Raw genomic sequence first — 15853 nt, forward strand, 5'->3', positions numbered from 1 at the left:
AAAAAAAAAAAAATCTAGAAACTGATGGCTTTCTTAAAATATGCCCATATTTCATCTCTGCTAGGAATCAAAATGTTTTTCTTTTACTGTACGCTCATTTTCAGTTAAAAACCTTTTAATTTTGCATTAACCACCACCTCAGAAAACTCAAATGTGGCCAATATGTTCTCCTCCTTTCTGGATCTTCCCATTCAACAATTTCCTAGGGAAACATTTTTATTTTTCCTCCAGTGAATGCAGAGCTCCCATTAACTTTAATGGGCAGATAAACAAAAGGAGAGGGTAAACCTCTCCTTTGCATCAAACTGCCTTCTCAGACTGCTGCACATCACTTTCCTCCACTATCTAAATGTTGTCCTCAGTCTCACAGCAGTTTGGCAGCTTTGGTTATACCCAGGTTGTTTTCTGTCTATCTCCTCCATAATTCTGGGCATTCTATAGATCTAAATTATCACTGCAGAAGCTTGCTAAACATTGAATTTTGGTGTAACTAAATGTTCAGAATAATCAACTTCTGAATGCTTCATGTATGTTGAACAGCTCGTTGCCCACAAGAAAGAGGCAACATGCATTTGCAAGTTGTTGGGTTGCATTTTATGAAATCCCTAGCAAAATAAAATAAAATAAAATAAAATAAAATAAAATAAAATAAAATAAAATAAAAATCTGTCAACCATTCTGTAGTCAAAATGAATAAACTCATGACCCTGAATGTATGTCCCAAGATAAAAACCTAGCTAAACACGGCTTCCACAGGTCAGAAAACTGAAAGCGCTTTAGTGCTTCTGAACAGTCGAGTAATTTTTTAAGTTCAGAATTTCCAGTTGAAGTGCTTCCTATCAGGCATTCCAGGCAGCTAAATTAGATCAAGATAAATCTAGTTCCTCAATATATAAAGGCATTTTTTCACTCTGTTTTACTGTTTGAGATGTATTAAGAAAACAGCAGACTCAGAACAGTGAAGAATGCATATGGATATCTGTATTGTACAGGCTTCGGTTAGCACCAGGTCTTTGACATTCCTACTCATCTTTCCCTGGCCTTTGCACAGGCCTTTTTCTGTTTATGGCTGTGTTGCAGCCCAGGTTGTCTGATGAGAGAACCTCTCTTGAATCTGGAAAACCATAGAATCATAGAATCATTTGAGTTGGAAAGGATCCTTAAAGGTCATCTAGTCCAACTGTCCTCCATTGAACAGGGGCATCAGGTTGCTCAGAGCCCTGTCTGGTCTGACCTTGAATGCCTCCAGGAATGGGACATTCACCACCTCTCTGGGCAAATGAATCTGCAGACTTCACATCTTCATGCAAAGACAGCTCCATCACTAACCCTCTTCATCTCTCCAATCTACCTCTTCCTTTTCTACTTGGAGAAACAGGAAGCCATCCTTTCAGCCATGTTTTATTCCTCAGTGCTCTCTCGTATCTTAGTTCTGTGACATGCTGGTGGAACAACCTGTTTCCATTTCTCTCCCTGAGGCATGATGCCCCCAGCAAGGCAGGGCACCTTCAGAGAGTGCCATGGTGTTCCCATGTCAGCACTGGTAGTGGGAAGTACTCAATGGGTCTATTTTCCAGTCAATCATTAAATCTTTTCAAGATTCTTTTGTCCCAAATGACCATTTTAGGTAAGTTCAGCCCTACGCTATAAGGGCACAGCCTCATAGAAATCACTGGAGACCTGCCATATATTTTATATTCTCTACATATTCCATTCAAATATATATCTAGACACCATTTTTATGTTCATAAATGTATGCACTTGCTTCCATCCACTCTTATGAGCTGTAAGTAATGGAATAAATAGTATTAGTGAACTGGCAGCAGTCACGTCTCATCTTAAGAGAAGAAAAAGGCAGAAAGAGAGGGCCTACATCAGACGGTCATTCTCTTCTTTTTCATTCTTTCCCTCTTCCAAACCAGTGCCTAGCAATTGGTCCTGGAACAAAAGAGCAAAGTGAGTACATCTCTTTCCTACCCACTTGTTCCTCCTCTCCTAATTTTGGACTTAAGAGAATAGTCCATGCCCTGTCATCTCCTGAAACCTCTCTTCTTGCTTTCTAAAGCATTCAATATCAGCAGGATAGAAAGAATGAGAAACAGCACCTTTGTCACCATAGACCCCTGGATTCTGGATAGGGACCAAAAAGTCAGAGTAACTAAAGAGCAAACACCTATGTAGGGGCTTATTTGAACAAGCCTCACTTCTATACTGAAGTGCACACCTGTATTTCTGAGCATTTTACTATTTTACTGTTGTTTTACTGTTTTAATAGCCAATGCCACCAAGGTGACAGCAGAACACCGTGTGTATTTCAAGCTGCACCAAAATCCATCTAATTTAGCAGTGATTCAAGTGTGCTACACAGAAAATAGCCCAAATATTGAGGAGATGCATCAACTGCTGAGCTAATCTTCTCTGTATCAATACTGTTTTGATAACGTGGCCCTTTAGAAGCCAGAAATCAACAAGTGATTCTTCTCACTGAATAGCCCTAACCAAATGTTGTTTCTCCTCTCACCTAGGGTTTTGTGGATTTATTTTGTAACAGGAGAGTGGGTATACCCTCTCTTTGCTTCATTCAGCCCAGCTGGGCTAGGAGCCTTTTTCATCAGCAGCCTTGCCATCGTCGTCTGTTTCTACAATTTTGGAGAGTTCCTAAACCGTATGATATGGGGTCAGTCCAATTTTTTTTTTTTTATTTCTATCCGTATGAAAAAAAAAAAAAAAAAAGAATTCCTATGATCACCAAAGCAGGTGGGGAGAGGAAGACACATACATTGGGGCAGGGGGTGACATCTGGATAGAGATTGCCACGTCCTAAGTATTTAGTAACAAGCAGGACAAACCGGAAGGTTGCCAACTCTACCAAACAAAAACAAATGTCTCGGCCAGTTTTCTCCAGTGTGGCTTGAGAAGAGCCTTCACCAGCATAATCACTGTATTTTGAATTCCTTCTCAAACAGTGGTTCAGAGAAGCAAAATAGCTCTGCCTAAAACTCTCTTACTTATGTCGTGTGGTGTTTATCAGACTCAGGAATGGTTTACTAACAATTTATAGAAAGGCATTAGTCTATCCAAGGGAAAGCTCCGTGAATGCAGCAGCACTTTGGGAAATTTTAATGGGCTGTTGAAACATCTCTCTTTGGCTTCAGTAGTGGCATGATCAGTAATGCTTTAAAGAAAATGAAAGTCAACCTTACTTGGATAAATGAGCAGTTAGGAAAAACGATGTCTCTTAGAAGGACAACACTGGACGAGGAAAGAGAACTGACAAAGCTTGAGAGTCTTAGGTGAGACTTGATTATTATTAATTATTTTCCCTTCTGGTTGCCTCTTTCCTTTTTCATTCAAGATTAAGTTTTTGAGGATGAAAGCGTTTCTGTCAAGAAAACGTGTGTATTTTATTTAGGACAAATGTGTGAACATTTGCAATTTCTTAAACTAGATTTCTGATGAAAGAAAAAGCCCTGCAGAAACACCTCTGAAAGTAAATAAGACAACCTCCCTCTGTTCTCAGGGAGCATTTGATGCCTGATCCATTTTGTGAAGTCTCACATGCCTGTCAAGCCAAAGTGGAGTGTCTGTAGCTAGTCTCTCACCAGCCGTACCCAGCTACCTCAGAGCAGCAGATTGAATTTCAAATGTGCTGAATAACCAAGTTCAGTGGTTCATACCTTTGCAAACAAGACACTTGCTCTACATACCAAGTTTGGAAATTTTGGATGAATTTTATTCTTGCATAAATACGATGCATGATGAGGATTCTGAGTAACTGAAAACAGATCTGCATGCACTCTGCACTAGCTCTGGTTAAAGAGGCATCGTATAAATAGCAACCATTACTACGAGTAATTTCTGACCTCTCTGTTTAATCAAAGACCACGACACAATCACCACAAGACAGCTTAGGTCTCGTGTTAGATATAAGGTCTTATATTAAATAAGAATCAGATTTTTTTCACCAAGGAGTAGGTAGTAACAATTTCAGGTCTACAGTGCGTGCTAATGTAACTGCAGATAATATATATGTGTGCAGCATACATGATAATTCTCTGTTGATGTCTGATGTGCTCTCACAATCCATGAAGGCCTCTCCATGTGCTGGATCTATCTCTCCATTTATATTTTTCACTTTGTCCTTATTTCTTTAAATGCATCCTCAGCTGCTTACCTCCAGGACTGATGGCATTCCCTAGATTTACAGCACACTGATATAAAAAGCTGCAAGCTGCACCCCAATAGCTGGTCCCTCTGTGGCATCTGCAGCATGATTATACAAGGGCTTTGGGAGCAATAACATCTCAATGAGCTCCTGCCCACCACCTCCAACTCTTTCCTACTCCACCACACATGCCTGTTTCTTGTGAGCAGGGGTTGTTTTTAACTCAGATCATTTTGCCGATCCATTTCCACCCAAGAGAAAGGTAGGACTTCCTTAAGCTGGTATTGATAACAAGATCCCAATAGTGTTGAAACACAGCCAGGGGGAAGGTATTCCAAATTACAGTGTGCCAGAGTCTTAATATATTCCTGACTGAAACAAATCTGCTCAGCACTGCCAGAGTAAAAACAGCTGCAAATAGAATGAAGATGCAATTCCAACATACCTTTCTTCTTGCAGTAAAAATGCCTCCACGTACTTTTTTTTTCCATCCTACCCTTTCCCATCTCACCTTCTCATCACAGTAAGAGATGATACAGTTAAAATAAGCCGGTGGAAAGAAACACACACGCATGAAACCAAACCAAAACAAAACCCAAACCAACAAAGCAAAGCAATTTGCAGTGGGAATGGACAAAACCTGCCTGGGCTGCTGCTGCCTGAGACTCTGCCTAGAGCAATGGAGATAAGCTGTGCTTATTTGAAGAAGCAAGAAGTGATTAGCAAATAGCTCAGTGAGAGCATCACACCTGGTTTCCTGGAGCACTGGCATCCTGGGGAAAACTGTAGGCAGCAAATGAAGCTTGTCCCACAGCACTGTGCTCCGGAAGGACTCTGCCACGTTCCTCTGTAGCTTCAGGCCACCACCACTTCTGCCAAAACAGAGCATCAGCTACGTAAATGTTTACTGTTTTTTCCACCCATAAAGGTATATTTAGCTCCAAATTATTCCAAAGTCCAACAATAGTGACTTTCAGCTTAGGGCATGTTATTTCAAAGCTATGTCCTGTGCTCCACCAGAGAGATGCAGCATCATTTCTGCGAGCTAAAAATGCAGGCTGTTTAATAATATAACCTTGTTTTTTTTCCTTTTCAGAATAGTCCAAAGATGCCAGATCCTAAATTTGTTTTATTATTTATAGACAAACTGCCTCATATAGTATTAGAGGCTTTAAAAATGTATTATTTCTCACTTGCTTTTCCCTCCAGTCGCACAGTTGGATTCATGGTAACTAAGGCAACCCAGCTGCACAGGCCGAGAGGCACAGAAAATAGTACCAAGTAATGATTTTTTTTTTTGTTTTGTTTTAAATCCCAGAGTTTCTGGAGTACTAGACAATGTTGAGTAATACAGAAACTCCAAAGAGGATAATTGGAAACAATGGGCTGATTCTTTCATTGCCATACATTTATCTCGGCCCAAGGATTTGGCTGCAGGGTCAGGGTGCCAAAGATGAACCGTGTGATAGCTTCTCTTGTTCCTGACGGGTAGGAAACATCATGCAGGCAACTTTGATCTGCAAAAACTAGAACCCTGAACAGCAAAAGCCAAGCAAGCTTCCCTCAGGTTTTGCTCCAGCTGAGACAAACAGATCCTCTGGATCAAAGTTCTCCATTGCAGACAAAGCAACATTTCAGATGAGGTCTCTGGCACCAGTGTTTGAAGATGCAGAGGATTCATTTGCCTTTTGTCTAGCACGTCTGATAAAACGTTCAGCAGCTGTTTCATTTTCATGTTGTGAAGTGCAGGTGAGCAGGAGCAATAGGTGAGCAACTAGCAACAGCCTCAGGCGTAGATGAATGTGCTCTTACAGAACCTGTAGGAGCTCCTGAATGCTTTGGAAAGCCTTAGCTGAAATACATTCACCCAAGGCTAAGCTAAAATTAGAGGGCAATCTTCTCGTTAACATATTTTCCCTCTTCTTTTTGAAGCACCTCTGTGCAAAATTTATTTTACAGAACCATATAACTTGTTTTAGGAGCTGGGTTGTTTTCCCTGGCTTTTATTTTTGTTCTTATATGCTTGTGAAGCCAAGCTCCCTTAATACCCAGTGCGCAGCTATTGGGATACACAGCCTGCGTGGGGCAGGGGAACCTGCACAATACAAAGTAATACCTCCATACAATTGAAGTCTTGACACCTCCTGAGCAGCTACTGAGTTGAGATGTAGTGGCAAAGTGGCAAAGTGGCAAATGAAGGGGTACAAAGCAAAGCTGTGTGGGTTGAGAAGTCATCCTACCGTTGTGCTGGCACAGGCTCACAACAGCAGCTTTATTATGAACCCTAAAATGCTGATGCTCTGCAGGTGATTGTCAGCATAGAGATGGAATCCACCCTTCGTTATGACAGTCCTCTTGTTTCTGTACGGTCCAGCAGGGATTTTTAAACAGAGCCTCTTTTCTAGAATATATCTTCATTTGTTCTATCAAGAGCATTTGTTCTATTGAGCCTTTAGGACTGGAGAGTAACAGTCCGAGGTATATCCATTTATTTCAGTGAACGAATAATGTTTTTGTCTGCAGTCTCGCAGTATTGCCAGTGACGAACGGGACTCACATTTAAGAGGGTTTAGAGGCCAGAGTTTGCAAGCCACGTATGAATACCCACTTTTGCCTCATTCATTCATCCTAGTTATGCCACAGACTTGGGATGGCATATTTATATCCGTCACACTTGCCACTCCCCCGAGCTGCAGATTACCCCTTGGTACAGGAGTTCAGCTGTTTAAAGGGAACCCGCACCATCTGTCACATGCCCTGGTGGTGCTGACAGGTTTATCTGATGATCTGCAGGGGAGAGAGGGACACACAGGCGGAAGCTCAGGCAACCCGGGGCTTACAATTTCATCACTGGAGGGCAGATACAAACAGGTGTTTGCTAATATGCTGTCTCTGGTCCCATAGGCTGATCTGTTATTCCCTGCAGTCTTTGTACTGGTCAGCACTAAATGCTCACAGGATCGTTTAGGAAGGAAGAAATGTCAGGACTTTGTTACTTATCAGGTCAATCACCACATGCTGTGCAGGCTGGAGTTAGATACAACCCAGCAATTACAGTGTTTCAGGCCCTCTGAGGACTGCAGACAAATACAGCACCTTTAAATAGGGGCTCCCTGTAAGTGATCATCAGCACAGAGGAACAGGGGCTGAGACAGCGCTTCAGATGATAAAGGTACCCCAACATACTTGGTTATTGCCATGCTAGGTGCCATGGCAGCACAGATGCTCTCAAAAAGCTGTGGTTCAACAGTAAGTCCTGTGCCATCCTACAGATATCCCAGCTGCTTGGATTCATATCTGCTGCCTTTTCAGAGGTGCTTTATTTTGAAAGCTTCTCACATGTTGTTACAGCGAACCAGGCTGCTCAGTGGCAGACGCTTTTTCCACTAGTGAAGCACCACTATTCCCAACCAAGGATGTGGTCCTTGGCAGATTAGAAGTCCCTCCTGCAGAAACTGAGCAATCCCTTACTTGCCAGGGACATCCCAAGCTCCTTTGACTCCTGCAGGCAGCTGGTCCAAGGCATTTTGCTCCTAATCCCCACCGAGCTCAGATCCTGCTGGCAGGCTGGGGACAGGTTCACAGCCACCTCCCAGCAGCATGCCTGATTTATCTGAGGACTTCTTTCTCTATTCTACCTTTTTTTTTTTTTTTAAAACATTCTTTTTTCCCCTGCCTTGGAACAGGAGATTCAATAGTAATACTGGACTACAAACGGAAAGGCAAGTGAACGCTCCTCTTCAAGCCAAACAATCTCTCCATGAATGCTGAAGCCATGAAGTAGAGGAAAATAAATGCAGCTGTGATAAATCCTTTCTCCAATGCGTTGCAGCTTCTGGTGAAGCCATTATGTCATCAGACATATGGAAAACTGGTGGAAAATGTGAAACGTTTGCCTCTTACATGATAACTCCGCAACTGCTATGAATCAGAAAATCGTGTTCATCTGTTTACACAGATTTCTCGTCTCTTGCACAACGTACATCAGGATGTGTCCATGGTTAAAGCTTGTCACTGGTAAATGAACTCCCTCACAAGTTGGCAACACACCGTGAAGGACCCGTGCACGCAAGCCAGCTCTTGTTTGGATTGCCTTTCATCAAGTCTGGAAGAAATTAAGACGAGGGATAATTTTAACACTGCTGCGACTTCCAAGCTAGATAGATAACAAATTGGGCTAACAAGGACTGCAATTAGGAATGTTTGCTCAGAAAGTTCACCACGAAGCCAAATTCTTCTAATGAGAAACATTCTGGAATATTAACGTGCAAAATATCCTCCCTCCCCCTTCCACATTAACATGAAATCTGAACGCAACTTTTTTTTCCTTTTTCTTGGTTTCAGTTAATCTTGTAGCAAAAGTAACCTAATTATACTGACTGTATGATTGCTTTGACAGAAAGCACGTTAATTTAAAGCACTGTTTAACATAAAGCTGCCTGCCATATAATTACACCCCATTCACATGTTTACTAAACTCGCTCAATATAGTTGATTTCTGTTATTAGCCCCAACATCTTGTTAACATCTAAAACACTGGAGATGTGCTTTGTAAACTCCAATAAACAGACAAAACTGGCAGTGGTGTAAGCACTCCTTCATGGTCAATGCGAACAGGAGAGATCTCTGTTATTAGCGTTGCATTTCAATGAGGATTTGAAACCAGCTGCAATACTTCTGCCTTCACTGCCCAAACCCATAGCTCAGAGTTACTGCACACACAGCTCACCAGGGTCTTGTTCTCATCTTTTTAGTGCTGCTGTAGCTTAAGAAAAACGAAACACGTTGTAAGCTGCCTGTGAGCAATAAAAAATTATGTGTACGTACAATTGTTTTTCTCAGGTGTTAAGCACCTGATTAAGTTCTAGACTGGGTAGTTTACACACTAGAACTAGGCTGCAAACTGACTATATGCAGTGAGATGCATGTGCACATTCAACAGCTCATAGTCCATCTAGATAATGCACTCCAGCTAACTTTGCTGGGGGAATATAGGAAATTAGACACAGTTTTTCTGTTGAAGGAGAGAGTGGAAAGGGTTCAGCTAAAAGACACTGGTCAGAGGAAATATTTCTGAGAGGCAGACAGAGGAAAGCCATGCAGTGAGTTAGGGAAGAGGAGAGAGTTCAGGATACTCCTTATACGGCTATTTTGGGCTTTTTTGTTTGTTTGTTTATTTTTTAACTGATAACCTAATGCAAGCATTTTAAATGTTGGAAGCTCAATACAAAGCCTGGGGCCTGACAATGGGACTGTTCTTTCCCCACCCACTAGCCAGAGGATCTAAAGGGCTCCTGCTGCGGCTTTTAAGGCTGAAGACCTTCCTGCTGGACTGCAGAAGCGTGAGGAGGATTGCTTGCATTCATTACTTGCTTTAGTGAGAACTCAAGGAAGGCTCTGCTCTCAGCCACGTTCCGCCTGCTGCCTGGAGGAGGGAGAGGCTGGGTCTGGGTTATGTGCTTTGAGAGGGAGATCAGGAATACTCGCCTCAAAGACACAAACAGCAGGATCTCAGCTTTGCTTTGCTCCTTTTTCTCTCATGCACACATGAAGCTGCATATGGAAAAAACTGTACATTGTTGATCACAAACATTTTCCCTTTGATTTCAGAAGGGCTCTGGGCAGCCTGGTCTGGTGGTTGGCGACCCTGCACATAGCAGGGGGGTTGTAACTAGATGATCACTGTGGTCCTTTTCAACCCAGGCCATTCTATGATTCTGTGATGGGCTTCACTGAGGAACACTGGTCTTTATGACATTTACACTAGATTTTTCTTTCAGCCTCTTTCTCTCTCTCACACATTTTGTTTTGAGTAAGCATGCAAAGTCAGTCAGAACTGTTTATTTATAGCTGCAGATTTTCATGGCTGTATAAATTAGAAATTATTACTGAATGAGATGCCCGCCTACACACACAATGCAGCCGTACAGGAATCCTTTCATGCTGCTCAACAGTACACAGTCTGGAACGGGAGGGAAATGACCTGCTCCCAGGTAAATGAAGGGGCTGCTGCATAAAGCCTTGGGCAAAAACACAGCAATTAATATTTCCCCAACACTATGTGCAATCTGACAACCGCAATTACCTAATACTCCTTAGACCTGCCACTTTTGTTCGGCAGAGAGAAAATGAAGGTTTAAATTCACCAGAGGAAAAGCACATAAAAAAAAAACAACCTACCACCATAACCTATTACTGGACTTTTTTTTTTTTTTCTTACAAAATTGTGTTTTTCTGTTTTCTTTTGAGAAGAGTGCACTGGTAAACATAAAAGGGATTGCTATTTGTGGCAGAGCAGCACCAGATGGACCTATCCAGTACACTCACCCCAAGCTATTTCTAGCAGCAGCAGCTGGAGACAGTCTCCACCATGTTGAGGAGCTTCCATCCCAGCTCACGCCTTCGTCACCAGTTTACTTCTGCAAAAAGCATAGACATGCTAATTTATTCCCTCTCCAATTTCCCACATGGATTTCTTGGTCTGGGTCTCTGCCAGGGTTTTAAGGTCAAGATTCAACCTCAACAACATGACTGAGTGCTGTTCGTACAACCATAGCATTGTTTGAGTTGGAAAGAACACTTGAAGGTCACCTACACTCCAACTCCTCTGCAGTGAAAAGGGACAGCTACATCACGGTGCTCAGATCCCCATCCTGCCTGACCTTGAACATTTCCAGGTATGGGGCTTCCACCACCTCTCTGGGCAACCTGTTCCAGTGCCTCACTACTGTTACTGTAAAAAAACATCCTCCTTATATCCAGTCTAAATCTCCCCTCTTTTAGTTTGAAACCATTTCCCCATGTCCTGTCACAACAGACCCTGCTAAAGAGCCTGTCTCCTTCTTTCTATAGACTCCCTTTAGATACTGAAAGGTGGCTCTCAGATCTCCCAGGAGCCTTCTCTTCTACAGATGGAGCAGCTCCAGCTCTCTCAGCCTGTCCTCACAGGGGAGGTATTCCATCCCTTGCATCATTTTTGTGCCCCTCTGGACATGAGGGACATCAGGTCCTGTACTGAGGACTCCACACCTGGACACAGTACTTCAGGTGAGGTCTCACCAGCACTCAGCAGAGGGGCAGGATCACCTCCCTTGACTTTTATCTCCCACGTGGGGGTTGTGATGATCCAGGTGCAAGCCCTTGCACTTGACTTTATGGAACCTCATGAGGTTCACCCGGGTCCACTGCTCAAGCCTGTCTAGGTCTCTCTGGATGGCGTCCTGTCCCTCAGGCATGTTGACCACATCACACAGCTTGGTGTCATCTGCAAACTTACTGAGGGTGACTTGATCCCACTGTCAATGTCATTGATGAAGATGTTAAGAGCATCAGTCCCACTACAGACCCCTGAGGGACACCACTCATCACTGATCTGCTTCCAGACATTGAGCCATTGACCACCACTCTCTGGGTATGATCTCGTAACCAGTTCCTCATCCATTAAGCAGTCCACCTACCAAAACCATATATTTCCAATCTGGAGAGAAGAATGTTATGGGGGACCATGTCTAAGGCCTTACTGAAGTCCAGATAGATTACATCAGTGTCTGTTCCCCAGTTCACACAGCTACATCATCATAAAAACCAACAAGGCTGGTCAGGCAGGCGTTGCCTTTGGTAAAGCCAGCCTGGTTCTCCCATATCGCCTGTCTCCATTCACCTTAGCACAGCTTCCAGGAGGACCTGTTCCATGATCTTCCCCAGCACGGAGGTAAGGCTGATAGGTCAGTAGTTCCCTGGTCATTCTTTCCATTCCACTTAAAAATGGGTACAGCTTTGCCTTTTCTTCATTCACCAGAGACCACCTGACTGCCAAGATGTTCCAAATGTAATTGAGAATGGCTTGGTCCCTACATCAGCCAGTTCCCTCTACACTCTAGGATGCATCTCTTGGAACCCATAGGATATTCAGGATTCTCGGGTGGTTGTGAACTTGACTTTCACTTGCAATGGGAGGGACACTGCTCCTCCAGTCCCCACTTTCTGTTAGAGGGATGTGCGAAGAATACTTGCCAGTGAAGACTGAAGCATAAAAGCTGTGGAGTTCCTCAGCCTTCTTGTCCACTGTTACCAGCCTGCCTGTTCAAAGCCTTCAGTGGAACTTGTTGAAGATTTACTCTTTGATGGTTATGGGGCTAGAATCTGGCATGCAGAAAATATGCATTTTAGTCCAAAATAGTTGTCCAGAGAGGTTAAAATTCAATTGGAGACCTTGCCTTCACTTGGCAGAGCACATAATTAAATACTTTGTGCCACAAAATTACTCATAGACCCTCTGCGGTATTGGAAAGAGGAGGTTTAGAGTCATCCATGAGAGCCAAACAAACACCCATTTCCCAGGCAAGGTATTCAATAACTATTGGAATAAAACCACGGTATTCATATATGGGTTCATAATCCTTTTCATTGGTGTTTATCTTTGCTGCTTAACCACTCATCCCATAGGAAGATGCTATTGGCTGCCTGTTCTTGAGCTAAAGCCACCTCTCACTGCCACAAGAGCACACATGACAAATCTTCACTTGCCGCCCCAGCAAAAGGAACTCGAGTTGAGCCGCTTGGCTTCGCGGTAGAACGTGACACTGTGATTTTTGGGGGGGATTTTCCAATTTCCAGAGGCCGAGGCGGGCAGAGGGCAGGGGCGGCCCGACCCGCGATTACGAGGCGCCACAGCGCCACCTGGCGGCCGGCCGCGCTTGGTTTCCTCACCTGCACCCAGCGTTACCCGCCGCGCTCACACCCACCGCGAATGCATAGCTTGAAATGGATCACGGCCTTCTGAGGAGCAGTCCCCTCTTGGCTTTAAGCTGCCATCTCGCTAAAGCAGCCTTGTTGCTAGCTGCCATTGTTCCCAGATTACCTTGCCAAAAATAATACAGAATGCGACTGCTTTCCCACACTTGTCTTTGCAAAAGCACTTATTTCCAGGGTTGACTATGGATGGTGTGCAGCACAAATAAACCAGGAAGGAGCAGAACAACTTGGATCACATGTAGAAACATTGGGAGTGGGGGAAGCAGGAAGAAGAAAGAGGCAGGGGATGCAAGAGGGAAACACACGACGAGGAAGAGTTCACACATTAAAAGCTTGCAGAGTTTTAAGGGGCTGTCCTGCGTTGCTGCCTCGTGTAGGTGAGAGCAGAACACAAGTATTTAGGTACCACATCTCTATGGTCTCTCAGAATTTTATGTTATTCTTGAGCACAGAAGTTACACACTTACACGATTAGTTCTACTTTTATACTGCTCTGATTTGAGAGAGAAAATTAATTTCAAAGAGGGGAAATGTAAGGAAAGCTGAGGTAATTTTTCTCCTACGGCTTCTTTCTTTAACTTTTCTGATGAAAAGCTTTTTTAAAAAGCATTTGCCTGTGTTAGTTCTCAAGAAACAAATTTGAATAACAGTTTGTGAGGTACCATGAAATGGTGACCAGTCTCGGCTGGGAAACGTGAAGGCAAAATATTTGGAAACCATAGGCATCAGTGACTTTCTTCCTTAGCAACTGAATTTATTTATTTCCTACCTGGAGCCCAAAAAGTGAAGGAGCAGCTTGCCTTTTCTGCTGTCAACAGCCCAAGTCACGGCTAAGGCATCTTGGTCATCCAGGAGAACTTTGTACTGTTGCTTTCTGCATATTTCTAGATACAAAATAAAGGTGACAGTCTCTATGCTGTCGGTCATTCACTCTCTGTAGTTTTATATTTATCTCACTGATAAAGAACACTCTGAACAAAAGGAGAAAATCCACAGTTTCAAGTTTTCATTCACATCTTGTTATCAGACATCTCAGTCATTCAAAATCTGAGTTCTGGATTCTGATCAAATAGAGCTCTGAACTTTAACCTAAGTTCTGAATCGTAAGTGTAGCAAAACCATAATGGGCCAAAAATATCACCTCAGCTATCTCAGATGGCAGCTATTATCTAGTTTTTCTTTTTAAAGTACAACTTGAATATCTGGCAAACACCAAAGCTGATTTCTATGTAATGCTATCTAATTACACAATGTTTACTAACCACAGCATATTTGTTGCTGGCAAAATGCTGCGTATGCTTGCTGTAATGGGCCTCTGTTTGGCCATTGCTGGGTATTCGATGAATGATCCGTGGCATTACAAGGTCACAGAATAGCAGAGAAACATTGAAGAAGAAAAAATAAGAAAAGGAAACAACAGTCAGGCCCCAAGTGGCCAAAAAGACCAGCCCCTGAGGGAGATTGAGTTATGCTCTCTTTAAATGCGAACATACCTTATAAGGGAGAAAAATACCAACATATTTAAAGCGCTGTAGGCAAAGCCTGTGCCATTCAGCTGCCCTGTCCCTTTCAGAGCAATTTTTGTATATGCAACCCTAGACAATTCCTCTTGACACAGTACAGCCCAGGCAAGCATTAAGGTTGGACACATGCCTCAAACCTCGCAGACGGTGCACTGCATGGATACGAATTGTCTAGGGTCGTATACACAAAGGATGCTCTGAAATTAATGCCTCCTAATTATTTCCATTGAGACAACAGCAGATACAAAGAGCTCAATAACACTAATAAAGCAAATTCTCAACTACAAAACACTGTTTTTCAATATAGTCATCACCATGAGCTCTGCATTTTTGCCAGCAATGAACAAGAGCCTGCATACTGCGCTCATAAAAATCCATACCGATGGAGGCGACCCACTGTCACCACTGCTGAAACACACCGTGCACCATCTCACTGTGCTCACATCCACTGTTTGGTATCCCTAAACGTTCAGCAAGCATCAATGAACGTCTGTGGGTATTGGTATATACCCTGCATGGAGGAATTCATTGACACACCTTTGCTCCATATGCACTTCCATATCAGATGCCATTCTGTCAGACTGCCCCTTTGTTGCCATCTGTCACACAGCAACAACACGTTACAGTATTGGTGCGAAGGTTCAACCTCTGCTGCTGTACCACCAACGTCTGCCTCTGACACTGCAGGCCTACATAATGAAATAGAAGCCATTAATTCCAGAGCAGCCCTTGTCAAATATATTGTATAGTTAATGCATATAAGTAACAGAACTTATTTTAAGCTTCAATATTTTTAATTAAAATAAGAAAACCATAAATCTGCTGGAATATGTGACCTTGTTTTTGAGGAACTAATAGATGAGCGTAGTTTGATATCAGGAGTTGCCATTCTTAGGGAGCTCTCAAGGTGTTTGTCAGAGATTTCTGACGAAATTTTGCTCTTCCTGTGCTTCATCCTTGAAAACAATTGCTCACAAGTGCTTGCACTGCCAATGAATGAAGACACAAATAAGGTGCAGTTGTGAAGTGAGGGATATTTCTCCAGTAGGAGAGAGCTTATGGAAGGGACATGATCATATTTTTGTTTGAGTTGAACATTTGACTGCAACTCTATACATTCCACTTGAAAATTCACAAGTAATGTATTTAAGTTGCCTGAAAATGGAGTCACAAATAAACTGAAATATTGATTGGCAGTCTTGAAACCTATTCTCTTGTTACTATATCAAAACCGAAAGCGCAGCTACATATTTTTCTGCTCACAGGACTGTGTTTGGCCAATGTGCCAGAACGCACACAATAATTTGCCATCACTTGAGTCAGCACTGCACCGTGACCCCTCCACATCCCGGTTCCAGTCTATACAGTGCCAATTGCACACCTGTGTGTGGCTGTTGTGAGCAATGGGTGT

At 43.0% G+C, this 15853-nt stretch overlaps 1 protein-coding gene and 1 long non-coding RNA gene across 2 annotated transcripts in view; one reads left to right on the forward strand and one right to left on the reverse strand.

The window, feature by feature from the left end:
• The window catches only part of ADTRP (androgen dependent TFPI regulating protein), a 29824-nt gene extending 21847 nt beyond the window's left edge, over positions 1–7977 (forward strand). The window contains exons 5-6 of the mRNA XM_010708350.4: positions 2526–2677; positions 7852–7977. Coding sequence (XP_010706652.1) covers positions 2526–2677; positions 7852–7895 — 196 coding nt within the window. The 3' untranslated portion in view covers positions 7896–7977. The remainder of the gene's footprint in view (positions 1–2525; positions 2678–7851) is intronic.
• A 162-nt stretch (positions 7978–8139) lies between these two features.
• Positions 8140–15620, reverse strand: LOC146544594 (uncharacterized). The gene is made up of 3 exons (XR_014882294.1): positions 14980–15620; positions 13689–13803; positions 8140–8270 (listed from the first exon to the last, which is right to left on the reverse strand). It is a non-coding gene; the product is annotated as an uncharacterized LOC146544594 (long non-coding RNA).
• Between the last annotated feature and the right edge of the window lie 233 nt (positions 15621–15853).

This window comes from Meleagris gallopavo, chromosome 3 (genome assembly GCF_905368555.1).
Source record: "Meleagris gallopavo chromosome 3, MGAL_WU_HG_1.1, whole genome shotgun sequence".
Classification (NCBI taxonomy): domain Eukaryota; kingdom Metazoa; phylum Chordata; class Aves; order Galliformes; family Phasianidae; genus Meleagris; species Meleagris gallopavo.